A 13,964-nucleotide genomic window follows, 5' to 3' on the forward strand; every position below is an offset into this window, starting at 1 on the left:
AACAGTTACTAAAGAAAATTACGATGAGTAACACAATATAATTTTATTTAAGAACAGTTAACTTGAAACAAAAGAGTACAGCATTCAATAATTGAACTACTTGGGGGTAAAGTTAAAGTTCGCTTTGAAGGTATAAGTGTAAAATTAACTATTACTAATGGAGTACAACAAGTCGGCACAAATAAATAGGCAGTAATTACCTGTCGGGGTTCAGTTCGTAATTCTGATGTGCGGCGGCACGGTGGTGCTCCACGGAGCTGGAGTCGGAACCCGAGGACTGCACCGAGCTCATGGAGCCGTGCTGGTTGCCTCCCAGACCCGGAGGACCTCTGCACAACAGAATAAAGATGTTAACAACAATAATTAACGTATAAAGTTTGGCTTTAAAGAGTCGGAGATGTCGAGATGAGTCGGTCAACAAATGCCCGCTCCACTCATTCCCCGGCGGGATTAACGAGGTCTATAGGGCAACTCTTGTAGCCTTGGACTGGCTCGCAGACTTAGATGTACCACTCTGACCCCCCCACCATACGAAAGAGGAAGTACGTAGGGCATTACTGAACGGCATAGTGACTATTTACCGTTACTTATTTACTGACTCCTTAAGATCGGGAATTCGCCTCATCTAGAAGGGAATGAAGAAGAAAGTGAATAAAGTAAAAATAATCAAGGGAAAAGATTTTGACATGGGATAAAATGAACTCGGCAAATCAAAAAGTTGGGACCGTGTTATGACATGTAAAACTTCAAATAGGTATGGCTAATTTAAGCGTGGGGTAAAACTGAACAGTCCGAGAGCAATATTCCTTGTGGAGCATAATTGAACACCAACTCAATAGCAAAGTTTGAACCATGACAATAATGTTTGACTGCGCCAATGACTTCTTCTTCTTGGTGGGGGTCAAAGAGGAACATCCAGGTTTACGAATCAGTCTAGAGTCTCAGGAGTCACTCAGAATGAATGGAGCAGGCATTCATTGACCACATGCTCAGTAGTCTGCTCCGCTCCGCATTTACACATCGCTGACTCTTTAAGGTCATCGTATTGTGAGACTATCTCACTGGGAGGGGAGTACTGTGGGGTTCAATAAACTAGACCCGATGAGAAGAGTTCAACGTTACTTTGCCCGTTACGGATAAAGGAGACAACGTTTGTACACTGTAAAAAGCATCACACCATTTATTAGAATATCAGTCTAATATTGTCAGCTTTCAGACAAAAGTCACCAACCCACACAAACAAGTTTAGAGATATCTAAATTTGAATGTTAGAGAAATAATTATTCTTATTTGAAAGCTTTTAATTTTTTTTTCTATTATGCGGGTAGATAAAACTTCCATTACATAATTTTTAAAACTGCATTTTAAAGCTTATGTAACAACATATTTTCAAATTTACAGTTTCTCCGAAATGTATATTGGGTTTGTGATGATTTTTGCCTGAACGGCGATGAAATACACTCTGCGATAATCGTGCTGTCATCCAAGCATTGGAATCGCTGACATTGATTGCGGCGGGAAGTTCTTCAGCTCAGTATGGAACCGCAACTCATAGTCTGACTCCTACAAATGTTTTAAATTCAATGTGGAGCATAATTGAGTAGCAGCTCTGTAGACAGAAATAACTGGGACCATGCTATAACGTATTATTGTCATTAGTAAGCGTTACATACCCCAGTGTGATGCTGCTGGTCCTCTTGGGGACCTCGGGGGGCACGCGGCGGCTGTGCTGCTGCATGGCGGCCATCTGCTGCTGCTGACGCAGGCTGGGCGAGCTCAGCGGCTTGCCACCGCTGGACAGCAAGTTGCCATATATGGGACCTGCACACACAACACATCATCATCAGAACTGGACCCAACAACACACTAACATCAATTACCTGAAGCTCAACTGTATTTCGACCAAAAACAAAACACCCTAGTGTTGTCTATAATGAAGGGAGGTGCGGGCGGCAAGTGTGGTGTGGCAAACCATCAACGAGTGCTAGCGAACGACTAATAAACCACGCCCTTTTTGCACATGGCAATAGACATGCGTCTGCACACCTTCTGATGCTTGTGGTCTGGCTATAATATATGAATTTTCTGCAGACGTTTTTAACACATTGACAGACACGCGCCGTTGAAAACAGAAGTTTGTGATATGACACATGTCTTGTAACAGGACACAAGTATTTTATGAACTCAATGAAAAATCGGTAATAAAAAATATGGTCTTTGGGTAAAGAAATGTGACACAAATAGAAGGCTACGTACTACTGCAATACAAAACTTGACTTCCAGCTTGTTATGTACAAGGAGTATGTGAACGCTGTGTCATATCACATCTCCTCCAAAACACCGTCAATGGTGTCACTTCACAACTCCTCCAAAATGACATCAATAGACGTGCCCGTGAATGTGTTAACTATAATGAAATTTATGAAAAAAGGATTTTATAAAACTCGATCATGGGCTCGTATGAACAGCATGAACAAAACCAACCGTTATCACTGTTTACAAATTTATTTGTATATTTACTTTCTGCAATTCTTTTTTTAAAATACCAAAACCTACTATTATAATATTAACATAATGAATTATGACAAAATGGGGAAAAGCTATTTATAGGCACAATCCTTAGCAAATATGTAATGGGTTACGGTTAAATTTTGTTAGTTAGCAAAATGGATGAAATTTATTGTTAATACACATTATATCCACATTACTATGACAGGGTTCTAATCACCATTAGAACCAAATCGTTATTATACCACGAAAAAAATATATATCATTTATTTATTATTATTCAGCTCATACAATATGCTTGCTTTTGCACCCTGTTGCGCGCGTGTAAAATCCGCTACTCATCGGTCAGAGAACCAGCAACTTCCACAGCGGTCGGCAAACCGATTAATATTGTTCAACAAGTGCCATCTCTGGGCTCAAACAGTATGAAATTACTTATTACTGAGATATTTTTTTAGATTTTCACAGGCAAAAGTATTATAGTGATTTATTTTTGGGGTATTTTGCCCTGTTTGCACTACCTCCTTCGTACGTGAATGTTTCGGACAGCATTACAGTATCCACGTGTCTGGGCTGATGTGTAAATATTGTGATGAAGTGTGTGCTAACGTATATAGATGTGAACCCTCTAAGAGCTGTTAATACATTACAATACAGAAAACCACGTTAAATCATAATGTATTACCAGCTCCTGTAACAATTAAAAATAATCAGTAAAGCCACGTTTGGGCCGCTATTGTAACAATCAGAAATAATAATTCTAATAAACCACGTTGGCGTCATTGTAACAGCTAAAAAGGAACCAACATCGGGTTCGCTACGATTGTAAAATAAAAGAGAAAAGAATTTCAATATTACATTTATTTCTACATCGCATAGAGCAAGAGATCTCTACTTAACAACAATATTAGTTTACATCTCAAGGGGTGAGCGTCAATACGAAGTACTGAGCGCACGGACGGAATTTAAATTGGTAGCAAAAGATTGAGTGTGACATTGTGTGTTGACATAAAATATCTAACCTGTTAACGAGTGAAGGGGCGCCAAACAACACTTAAAGCGTTGTTAAAATTTAGAAGCGGTGCAAACCGATGACCAGTGAATAAATTTTCTAGCTGATGGCGTCATCGCTTTGCCCGGAAGTCTGTCGACTGGAGTGCTCGCTCGTATCTCCCTCAAGACGCGTTTCCCCAGCTGGCTGCCCAATTAGTACTAACTCTCGTCGCATCTCGACATTCTTTCTGGAGCTCTCTTCTAGAAGGAGCCATAGAGCATACGTCACATAGATAACTGAGAGGTCTTGTCAGTTGTTTGAAAATTAGTGGCAGGGCAAAATTGAACTGCTACACTTTTAGAGGGTTGGGATTGGCAACGCGGTTTCACATCTATACACATAAGCACACTTTACCACAATCTTTACACATCTGCCCTGATGATGGACACTGTAATACTGTCCGAAACGTTGGCTAAAAAAGTAGGAAGCGCAACACAGCATAATTACCCAAAAATCTAAAATCATATCAGTAATTACGGGAGAAATAGAAATAGCATCATTCCTCTTTTCATACTACGCTGATCTAGAACATCTGTTCTGCTGTGTGGTTTTCACAACAACAGATTTCGCAACATTCCTCTGAAAACAGTTCAGACCTCAGACCTCAGCTCCCAAGGTTATCAATGTTAATATTAATGGATAGGAGAGATATAATAAGTTAAACCCACCCTTTTATTTAGCAGATATTAAAATGTAACAATGCCCATTCAGCGACATTTTGTTTTTTGACAGTTGAAAGGTTGCTGTTAAATGCTGATTTCAAGTCTGTTTCAGCTTTTGAATCAATTGTGATGAGTAGAAGAGGATAACTATCGTGTTCTTAAGCTTGTAAACTTATTACAATTTGATATAAAGCTGAAACCCACCTAGAATCAGCGTTTAAAGGGACAGGGACCAAATGTCAAGAAAAACAAATGGCGCTGAATGGCCATTTGATAACAATGTTACATGTCCGGCGTAGCCGGTGACCTCGGAGTACTACGCTCTGCAGACAAGGCAGCCCCGTCTTCAATGGCGCATAAGAAATATTGACATAGTGATGCGGCGAAGGCACTCACGCATCAGTACACACATCAGTATCCCCACCACTTTTGGCCACCCCCCAATACTGATAGGCCAATCCAAAAGCTAGATGCGCATCAGTAATGTTGTCCATATTATAATATTTTCCAATACTGACGCATGTGATGAAATATGATAACATAAATACATAAATAAAATAAACGCTTGAATTTGCTCGAAGTTTGTAGGACTTTTGGCATTTAGAGTCCTGTCATAGTAGTCATCTTGTTAAATGTTAGTTTATGGAATGGTTGGCAAAAGTGGATGGTAGAAGTATTAGCGTGTGGCTGGTGGTAATGGGTGAACCAAATATGTCCAGTAAGCAATGTTATGATTGTAATAATGAGTGGCCAGGAAATTGTATGCAATTTCGACAAAATTTCAAATACATAAGATTATTTTTATATTTTTGGTAAATTCTGTGGGATTCATAACGACGGTCCCGAAGAACAAAGTCGGATGTGCAAATTTGAAGTTTTGTGGTAGAGCTGTTTAAAGTTCAGTTTCTGCATTTTTACTGTTTTTGATCATATATTTCTTCAATTAAAGAAATATGGGTTTATGCAAATATTGAACAACATTATATTTATTGATCTCAAAAACAGTAAAAATTCAGAAACGAAACTGTAAACAGCTGTATTGCAAAACTACAAATTTTCACATCTGACATTGTTCTTGGGGACCGTCGATATTCTTTGGGAGAAGATACAAGATATTTTACACTTCACTGATTTTTTACAAATTTTCATTTTTAATTCAATAGTATATGTCACTGAAAATATGAGTTTGTAATTATGAACTTATCATGCATAAACATTTTATATTATGAATTAGAACAAAGTCACTGAATTTATTATGATTCTACATAAATTTTCAAGTTAATCTGTCAACTTCACAAAATAATTTCAATCACAGATAAAATATGTAGGTAACAGCAAATTTATATTCAATATTTTTTATAGTAATATGCACAGACATAGGAATTAATAGACGAGAAGATAATGGCGAGGGGTAAAATCAACTGTTGAAGAACGAAGGGAGTAAGGCTGACTGTGATTCGTCAATAAATCAATCTGACAGTAAATAGGCATCTCGCATTATAATATCACCATTTACTTCTTAAAAGTAAAATCTGCTTTTGAATGAATAGACATTTTTACATGGGAGCGCAAATTACTCGCCACGTTATGAACAAATTTGCGAAGTCCAAATTCGGCAAAAAAATTCGGTTCTATTTTCAGAGTCGAATATTTCGTTTAAGTATTTAGTTAAGACACTTTTATAAATGTTCATAATTTACTTCCCAGCAACCAACCAGCTTTGTGTTTCGCGTCCAGACGTTTCTCGGTGTGATAGTATATGTTTCTAAAACTGATCTATATTATACGATGTGAATATGCTTAAAATAAAGTAAAATAATGCTTATATGTATATGGAATGTAATACGACAATTGGGTTTATTCTCTTTTTCACATCTATTTTTACAAGTTTTCATAGTACAAGTCAACATTTTGCCGTGTTATTTCGTAAAATGAACCGATGATGCCTCGACCATAGTTCGCACAAGAATGATGACGTCACGTTTTCAAATTTCACTTGAGGCCATATGCGAGCACAGCCGGCTCCAATGGAACCGGTATGGGGAGTGGGGATAATACGCTTTTAATCACTTAGGGCAGGTCTACTAATATTCATATGTCTATGGTAATATGTAATTATGATTTTTTTGTATAGCGCCGTTTTCGTGAGAAAATCACCTAAGGGTATCACATAGACTAGTTATTGAGTAGAACCTTAACACTAGAAAGACTATGATAAAGACTGATATTGTGGTAAAGTGAAGATATTTTGCTTAAACTTTATTATATTCATTTGATTTTTTACTTATGTGATTCTTGATTTAACGACTGTGGTGATAAAAACAGGTACATATCTTATTTACTTTTTAAACATAATGATTTATACCTACAAAGACCGCCGCCGTCAATTTGAAGGTTAGGTCCACTAAACTGAGTTTGTTTACAAGCTTTTTCCTCCAAGTTTACAACATACCCATTCCGCCTAGCAATATGATCGACAGTGGCACTAATATATCTGTCTCTTTCTTTCGGTATCGCAAATCATTCGAACTCGATCTTTACGTTATCTTTTGGCGTCAGTTGTTAGTATAGTCATGTCATGCTGATCTCTAAGCACGTATTTCAAGTCATTTTATATTATACCAAAAATTACACTCACATGTGATCAGCCGTCAATATGACGGTCGCGGTCTTTATGGGTATGGAGCAGTACCCGGTCATTCTAGTGTTAAATTAGATAGCAGCCAAAAATATGCATTAAGAAAATGAAGATAATGTTGGTAGTTCTTGGTCGAAGTATGATACAGTTCAATATGACCGAATGGGATAGGGTCGAGTTAGCTTAGCGGTAGACTAAAGCCCGTTCAATTCATAGAAGCGAATTAATCTTTTTCTGATTTCGCTTTATTCGTTTGAGAGTTGTTAATATTGATTATCTTCAATGATTAAATATTATGAATTTATATTGTTTCAGCTGTTTATCTAATCATAATTTTATTGTGATTGAAAAAAAAAATTATTCCAAGAATTTAATTGCGAAATGTATATATTAATCTTGTTACTAAAAGTCTATTCATATCTGAAGTCGACTTTTAAGAATCTGTTCTGTTAGATGACCCTCCACACTATCCATCAAATTCAACTCTATATATATCTTGTCCTTGCTTCATTCACAATTCATAAATCGTCTCAAACATACATTTTGTTATTCTGGTCCTTGACATGGCCCGACTTAAATATTTGATTCACTCGGTCGTGCCATGTCTTCCTCAAGCGCCCTCGACTTATTCTATCATTCACTTCTTCTGCTATTCCCCTTTCTAGCCTGCGAACTAGGGTCGAGTGGAATAACTTATATACAGAGATGTGCTTTATTTCAAATAAATCCATTTCAAATGGAAATGCAAAATGCAAAATGGGTATTGTCCATTTTGCATTTTAAATGCTTTTCTAAAAACCATTTTGCATTTTAAATGCTTTTCTCAATGCATTTTCCATTTTAAATGCTTTTTTGCAACATTCTTCCTACTATCTCCACTCATCTTTTTTTCATAAGCCCCAAATATCAGTCGGTCCTCAACCTCGCTATGAGAGATAATTTACATTTGTCAAGTTGCTCCCTGGTAGGAGCCCTGGCAATTGAGTGATACCATTACAAAAAATACTAATTCAAATACTGAACATGGGGCTATGACGCTGTAATATTAAATGTTAGATAGCAGTTTCTATATTTTTACGTTGGCAACATTAGTCTCGCGCAAATTTTTTGTGGTTTCATAATCTGTCGTGGTGTTTTTGGATTTACCATCATGTAATATGTTTGTTCTACATTGATGTCCATTATTAAATGACAAAATTGTTTAAAAATTCTATAATTATTTTAATTGTTTGACCTGAGAAACCATTTTGCATTTTCAATGCATTTTGAAAATAGGTATTTTGCATTTTGCATTTGAAATGCTTTTCTAAAAACCATTTTGCATTTTGCATTTTCAAATGGAAAAGTTTTGACCCATTTCCATTTTGCATTTCAAATGGTTTTGGGTACCCATTTTGCACATCTCTGCTTATATACCACATCAATAAGACCTAGAAAGTATCAAAAGTTGCAAAACTGTGAAATTATTTAAATTAAAGTCTATACAAATATGTACAGTTAAAATTAATTTCTTGTAAAAATGATTTTTTTTCATTGCTTACTGCCGTTAATTCATGACTACTAAGTTACTGTCAAATTATAATAAATTAATAACTAATATTTAGAATTTTTCTTGACACTGTTTACACATCTTTGTTTATCAAAACTCCATTTATATTTAAAGTAGAAACATTATACTTATTATGGGGTTTAAATGCAGACACAGGACCTAGGAGAAAAGTAAGGTTAGGTTAGATTAGGTAGAAACTAGATCAGGAAGGTAAGGAAATATAGGTTAAGTTAAGTTATGAGAGGTTAGATTAAGTTAGGTAAGGTTAGGTTAAGTTAGGTAAGTTGGTTCAACTAGATCGGGAAGGTAAGGAAATATATATTAGATTAAGTTAGGTAAGGTTAGGTTAGATTCTTCTTCAACCGTGTTCAGTTTCAACCATAATACATAATAACATAAAATAAAAATTATAAAAAAAACAAAAAAATAGCTGGGTAAAGACAGTGTTATGGTGCGGAACGACAGCGGCACTAACTTTGAAGAAGCGAAAGGCTCGTAGAGATGAACGGCAAAAGCTTCGAAAATGAGTGCCGGTTATCACTATTTAGCCATAGTAATTAATGGAAATGAGTACCTCTTATCATTATTTAGCCAGAGGAATGAGTGTCATTTATCATTATGCTATGGAAATGATCACCACTTATCATTATTTAGCCAAAGGATTGAGTGTCATTAATCAATAAGCTATGGAAATGATCACCACTTATCATTATTTAGCCAAAGGATTGAGTGTCATTAATCAATAAGCTATGGAAATGATCACCACTTGTTGCTTGTCATTAAGCAATTGAATTGAGTGCCAGTTATCACTATTTCGCCATAGGAATGAGTATCATTTATCGTTCAGTTAAATAGAGCTTGTGATTATCTTTCAGCCGTGTAAATGGATGTAAGAATCATGAATGCTTTTTATCATTTAGCTATGGAAATGAGCAGGAGTTACAGTTATTAAGCCATGGAAGTGAGTTTCGGTTATCATTAGGTCATGGAAATGAGTGCCGATCATGATTAAGTCATGGAAATGAGTGCCGGTCACATCATTAAATCATGGTTATGAGTTCCGGTTATCATATTAAATCATGGATATGAGTTCCGGTTATCATATTAAATCATGGATACGAGTTCCGGTTATCATATTAAATCATGGATATGAGTTCCGGTTATCATATTAAATCATGTTTATGAGTTCCGGTTATCATATTAAATCATGGATATGAGTTCCGGTTATCATATTAAATCATGGATATGAGTTCCGGTTATCATATTAAATCATGGATATGAGTTCCGGTTATCATATTAAATCATGGATATGAGTTCCGGTTATCATATTAAATCATGGATATGAGTTCCGGTTATCATATTAAATCATGGATATGAGTTCCGGTTATCATATTAAATCATGGATATGAGTTCCGGTTATCATATTAAATCATGGATATGAGTTCCGGTTATCATATTAAATCATGTTTATGAGTTCCGGTTATCATATTAAATCATGGATATGAGTTCCGGTTATCATATTAAATCATGGATATGAGTTCCGGTTATCATATTAAATCATGGATATGAGTTCCGGTTATCATATTAAATCATGGATATGAGTTCCGGTTATCATATTAAATCATGGATATGAGTTCCGGTTATCATATTAAATCATGGATATGAGTTCCGGTTATCATATTAAATCATGGATATGAGTTCCGGTTATCATTTTAAATCATGGAAATGAGTTGTGGTTATCATTAAATCAATAGCAGGATCACGGAGCTAGGTTTCCAAACCACTGGTGGAACGTCATTCGCCAAGGTAAATGAAGAAGCCAGGATCATAGAGATGGGTGCCATAATCATTTCGAGGAAGTGCTGGTCATCATACAGCGTGGAAGTCGGTGACAACATTACAAAGGGGTGGGTGACACAATCACAGATGCAGGGTTGGGCCATGACAATGCCAGGTTAATAGAAATGGGTGTCATTAATCATTCAGGGGAGTGCTGGTCATCACGCAGCGTGGAAAATACAAAGTGGAGCGGGTGACACGGTCACAGATGCAGGGTATGGAGCCGTGGAATAGGCCATCGGGTAGAAGTGACACGCCTAGAAGCACGGAAGCAGTTCTGCAGTACCTCGGTCGATGCAGTAGGCCGAGGAGACGCTGCCACTGGGTGAGTAGCCCACCTGGTTGTAGCAGCTGTCCACGCTGGTGCTGTGCGCCCACATCAGCAGGGACGGGTTGGGGCTCGAGTGCAACGAGCCTGCGCCCGCCGCAAAAATAAATCATTTAAAAAAACAAAAATATAAAACAAAAAAAAAATTACAAAAATAAAAAAATGTACATATTATGTAATCTGTGTGTACAAAACTTGAATAACTTGTGTTTTGAAATGTTGTGTTCTCGCTGGTTTTTGTTCTCTTATTCTTGTATATAAACAATAAGAAAGTAATCAAATGAAAACAGTTATTACTTGTATGAAAACAACTGTGGAAATTATTATGTGTGTTAAAAAAATTACATAAACAAAGAAAATAAGATTTATAAAATAACTTGTAACGGACATATTGCACCTTTGCAACACAGACGGTGGGAATGCTGTGTCTTTTCTACAGTTATTATAATGAAAGAAAGGTTTTTCAAAGAACTATCATTGATCCCTTCAGAACTGATTGAATCATAGATTTCGCTAGAGAGAGAGATCTAATTTGTTTGTGAAGGTCGTTAAAAGACTCTCTTAACACAGCATCCCCAAATATGACACGCCCTGAGAGCAACTTTTGGGCCTCCTGTATGCAGTTAATATCAAATATAAAAATGTTACCTCAATATTATGTTTACAAAATGCCATTCTATGAAAATTTTTTCGATTTGTAAACTTTTGTGATATCTCTTGTGTTTTCACCTTTTCAATGCTGGCTTTTTCAACGCAAACTATCCCACATTTTGACAAAAGTTTTGGTGAATCTTCATGGGATGTTTGTGTACCATAAAAATATAAAGGAAAATGTGACTGACTACAAGTAAAACGCAACGGAGTGTTTGTTACCTGAATTGTTGAGGTGGTGGTGGTTCATCATGGAGTCATTCTGCAGCGAGGAGCTGGAGATGTTGGTCACGGAGCCACTGACGGAACAGTTGCACACCTGCGAAGGAAACTGGTCTCATTAGACTAGCCCATAGAGCTTCATATTATCAGGTAGACGGGTACACTAGTAATTAGTAAAGAGGCAGGTGTGAAACGTGGAAGGCTGTGATATGTCGTCGCAAACGTCAAATTAATTAGTGCTGGTATCAATAACTGAACAAATAAACCATGGTAGTGTCTGTATACCTGAAGATCAATTTGATCCTACTTTGGCTGAAATCGATCATATACATATTTTTACAGTACCCCACACAGGTGGCCCTGAGGAAAATAATTACCCTCAGGGCCTCTGTCATCTTTGGGTATGATGTGTGGAGGGTATTTTTGAGGAGAGGAAGGAGTGAACATGGATCTTGAAGAGACCCATGATGTAGGAGGGAGGAAACACAGAAGCCGGCAAATCGTCCCACAGCCGAGCTCAAACTCACTCAAAACTCACTCCAACTGACTCACTCAACTTATTCGAATCACACAATTCAATTAACGCTGAAAAATACCAATAATTGAACTCAATCAACTAACTCAACGGTGGAAAAGACTGAGAATTGAACTCACTCCGCTGTCCCCGTCGCTCCGGTTGGAAGAGGTTGGGGGCTCCTTGTGCCCCGCCGTGAGCCCCATCATATTCAGCTGCTGCGCCGATTGTTGCACGCGGGCGGCCATCGCGTCTATCTCGTTCTGGCTCGGAGATTGAACCCTGGACCTGAGGATAAACCATATGTTTAAAGGGTTTCCACGACAGACAGAACATTGAAGAAAAGTAAAGAAAAAGAACAAGGAAAAATAATAAAAAACCTAACCTAGTATGCTTGGGTAGCGCCACTTATCCAGACTGCTGCGCGTGAGTCTTTGTATTCCTAAATGACTATCTAAGACAGTGTCATCATATTTTCCTATCTTCCTGCCTGAGTATATTGCCCCTGAACCAAATCTGTTTCGATGTCGTTATATTTTGCATCAGCGAGGAGAGATTCAAAAGGGATGTCCTATTGATTCTTGAAATAATCTCTCTTCATTGACGCGATCTTCACGTTGCCAGAATTTTTTTGTTCTGTAAACCTACCTTAAATATTTATAAAACTTTTCTTTTATTTGCAAATATTATTCTTGTTATTAATATTATATGTAATAAAGTTTATAATGTACAGGAAATATACTATTATCGTTATTATCAACAAAATAAAAATATGTAGTTGTTTTATGGCCTTAGCAAGTAAAACATGTACTTACATGCCATTGACATCATCATGCCTCTCCCTCAGCGACATGGATCGCATGGGACGAGAGAGGGACAGCTTTTCCCCATTGCCGTTGTTCTGGCATTTAGAGTAGATGTCGTCTGAAAGAGAAATAAAAATGATAAAGAGAATGTTTCAGTTACCAGTTCAGTTAAATGTTACGACATTTGGTAAAAGAGAAAAACTACAAATTATTCTAACCAAAAACACGTGTTACATAATAACATAAAATATTAGCGACCACTGGAGACCGCTCAGTCAAGAATAAAAGTAACTCAGTCATGGAAAACTTCAAGAAATATATTTGTCTATTGCCATAAAAACTATGCCAAATTTGAATCATCGATTTATTTATTGCACAATTTGTATAGCGCCGCTTTTGTGAGATATCACCTCAGAGGCGCTTAAATATTTTTGTACTTTAATTTTAAGCTTTTTAATATAATTACATAGCATACAGCGCCCTCGAGGTGATTTTGAACAAAAAAGGCGCTATAAAGTCTTCCAAATATTATTATTATTATCCGTATTTTGACAGAAAGGGACAGAAATTGACGGAAATTGACAGAAATTGACACAAACTCACAGAAATTGACAGGAACTGACCGAAAAACCAAAGCATGCCAAAATCAACCAGAAAAAAACAAGTCAAAAGAAGAAGACTACTCACTCTGTCCATCCCCGGGAATGGTGACTTTGGTACTGGTCCGCTTCTCCGCCTTTGCCATGGCGGTGATGGCAGAGAACTTCTTGAGCAGCGTGTACCTGCGGAAGGCGCGCTGCACAACCAGGGCCGCCTTGCGCGCCCTTAGACCCCCGTACTTGCGTTCCAGGATCTCTATCTGCTTGTCTAGCAGGTCCTGGGACATCTCATACCTAATATACACACCATGTTAATATGCTATCTATCAATACCAAAGGAAGTGGATTGACGCTCTGATTTAGTGCTGGAGAAAATGCTCCGGATTCCATGGACACCCCAAAGCACTAATATGTCCATTCTGAAGAAGCTAGGCATCCGCAATTGGCTATCAACTGTCTGCCTAAAGCGTATCTTAAGTTATTTGAACACGTTTATTTTGGCAAAACTGAGAACTAATGCAATCTAACAATCAAACTGAGAACTCCATCTGCGATGCATTGGAGCGATCAAATATCGCTGGCATTCGGAACATC

General features: G+C 37.2%; 1 protein-coding gene across 4 annotated transcripts in view; it reads right to left on the bottom strand.

The window, feature by feature from the left end:
• The window catches only part of siz (Brefeldin-resistant Arf-GEF family protein schizo), a 318,679-nt gene that overhangs the window by 21,047 nt on the left and 283,668 nt on the right, over window positions 1-13,964 (bottom strand). For 3 of the 4 annotated variants that reach the window (XM_089649226.1, XM_089649225.1, XM_089649228.1), the window contains 7 exons: window positions 13,459-13,664; window positions 12,781-12,889; window positions 12,106-12,253; window positions 11,452-11,560; window positions 10,537-10,665; window positions 1,674-1,821; window positions 201-329 (listed from right to left, as the gene is read on the bottom strand). In XM_089649226.1, coding sequence (XP_089505352.1) covers window positions 201-329; window positions 1,674-1,821; window positions 10,537-10,665; window positions 11,452-11,560; window positions 12,106-12,253; window positions 12,781-12,889; window positions 13,459-13,664 — 978 coding nt within the window. The remainder of the gene's footprint in view (window positions 1-200; window positions 330-1,673; window positions 1,822-10,536; window positions 10,666-11,451; window positions 11,561-12,105; window positions 12,254-12,780; window positions 12,890-13,458; window positions 13,665-13,964) is intronic. The other variant, XM_089649227.1, reaches the window with a different exon arrangement.

This window comes from Hesperophylax consimilis, chromosome 29 (genome assembly GCF_061612785.1).
Source record: "Hesperophylax consimilis isolate HC1 chromosome 29, BYU_Hcon_1.0, whole genome shotgun sequence".
Classification (NCBI taxonomy): domain Eukaryota; kingdom Metazoa; phylum Arthropoda; class Insecta; order Trichoptera; family Limnephilidae; genus Hesperophylax; species Hesperophylax consimilis.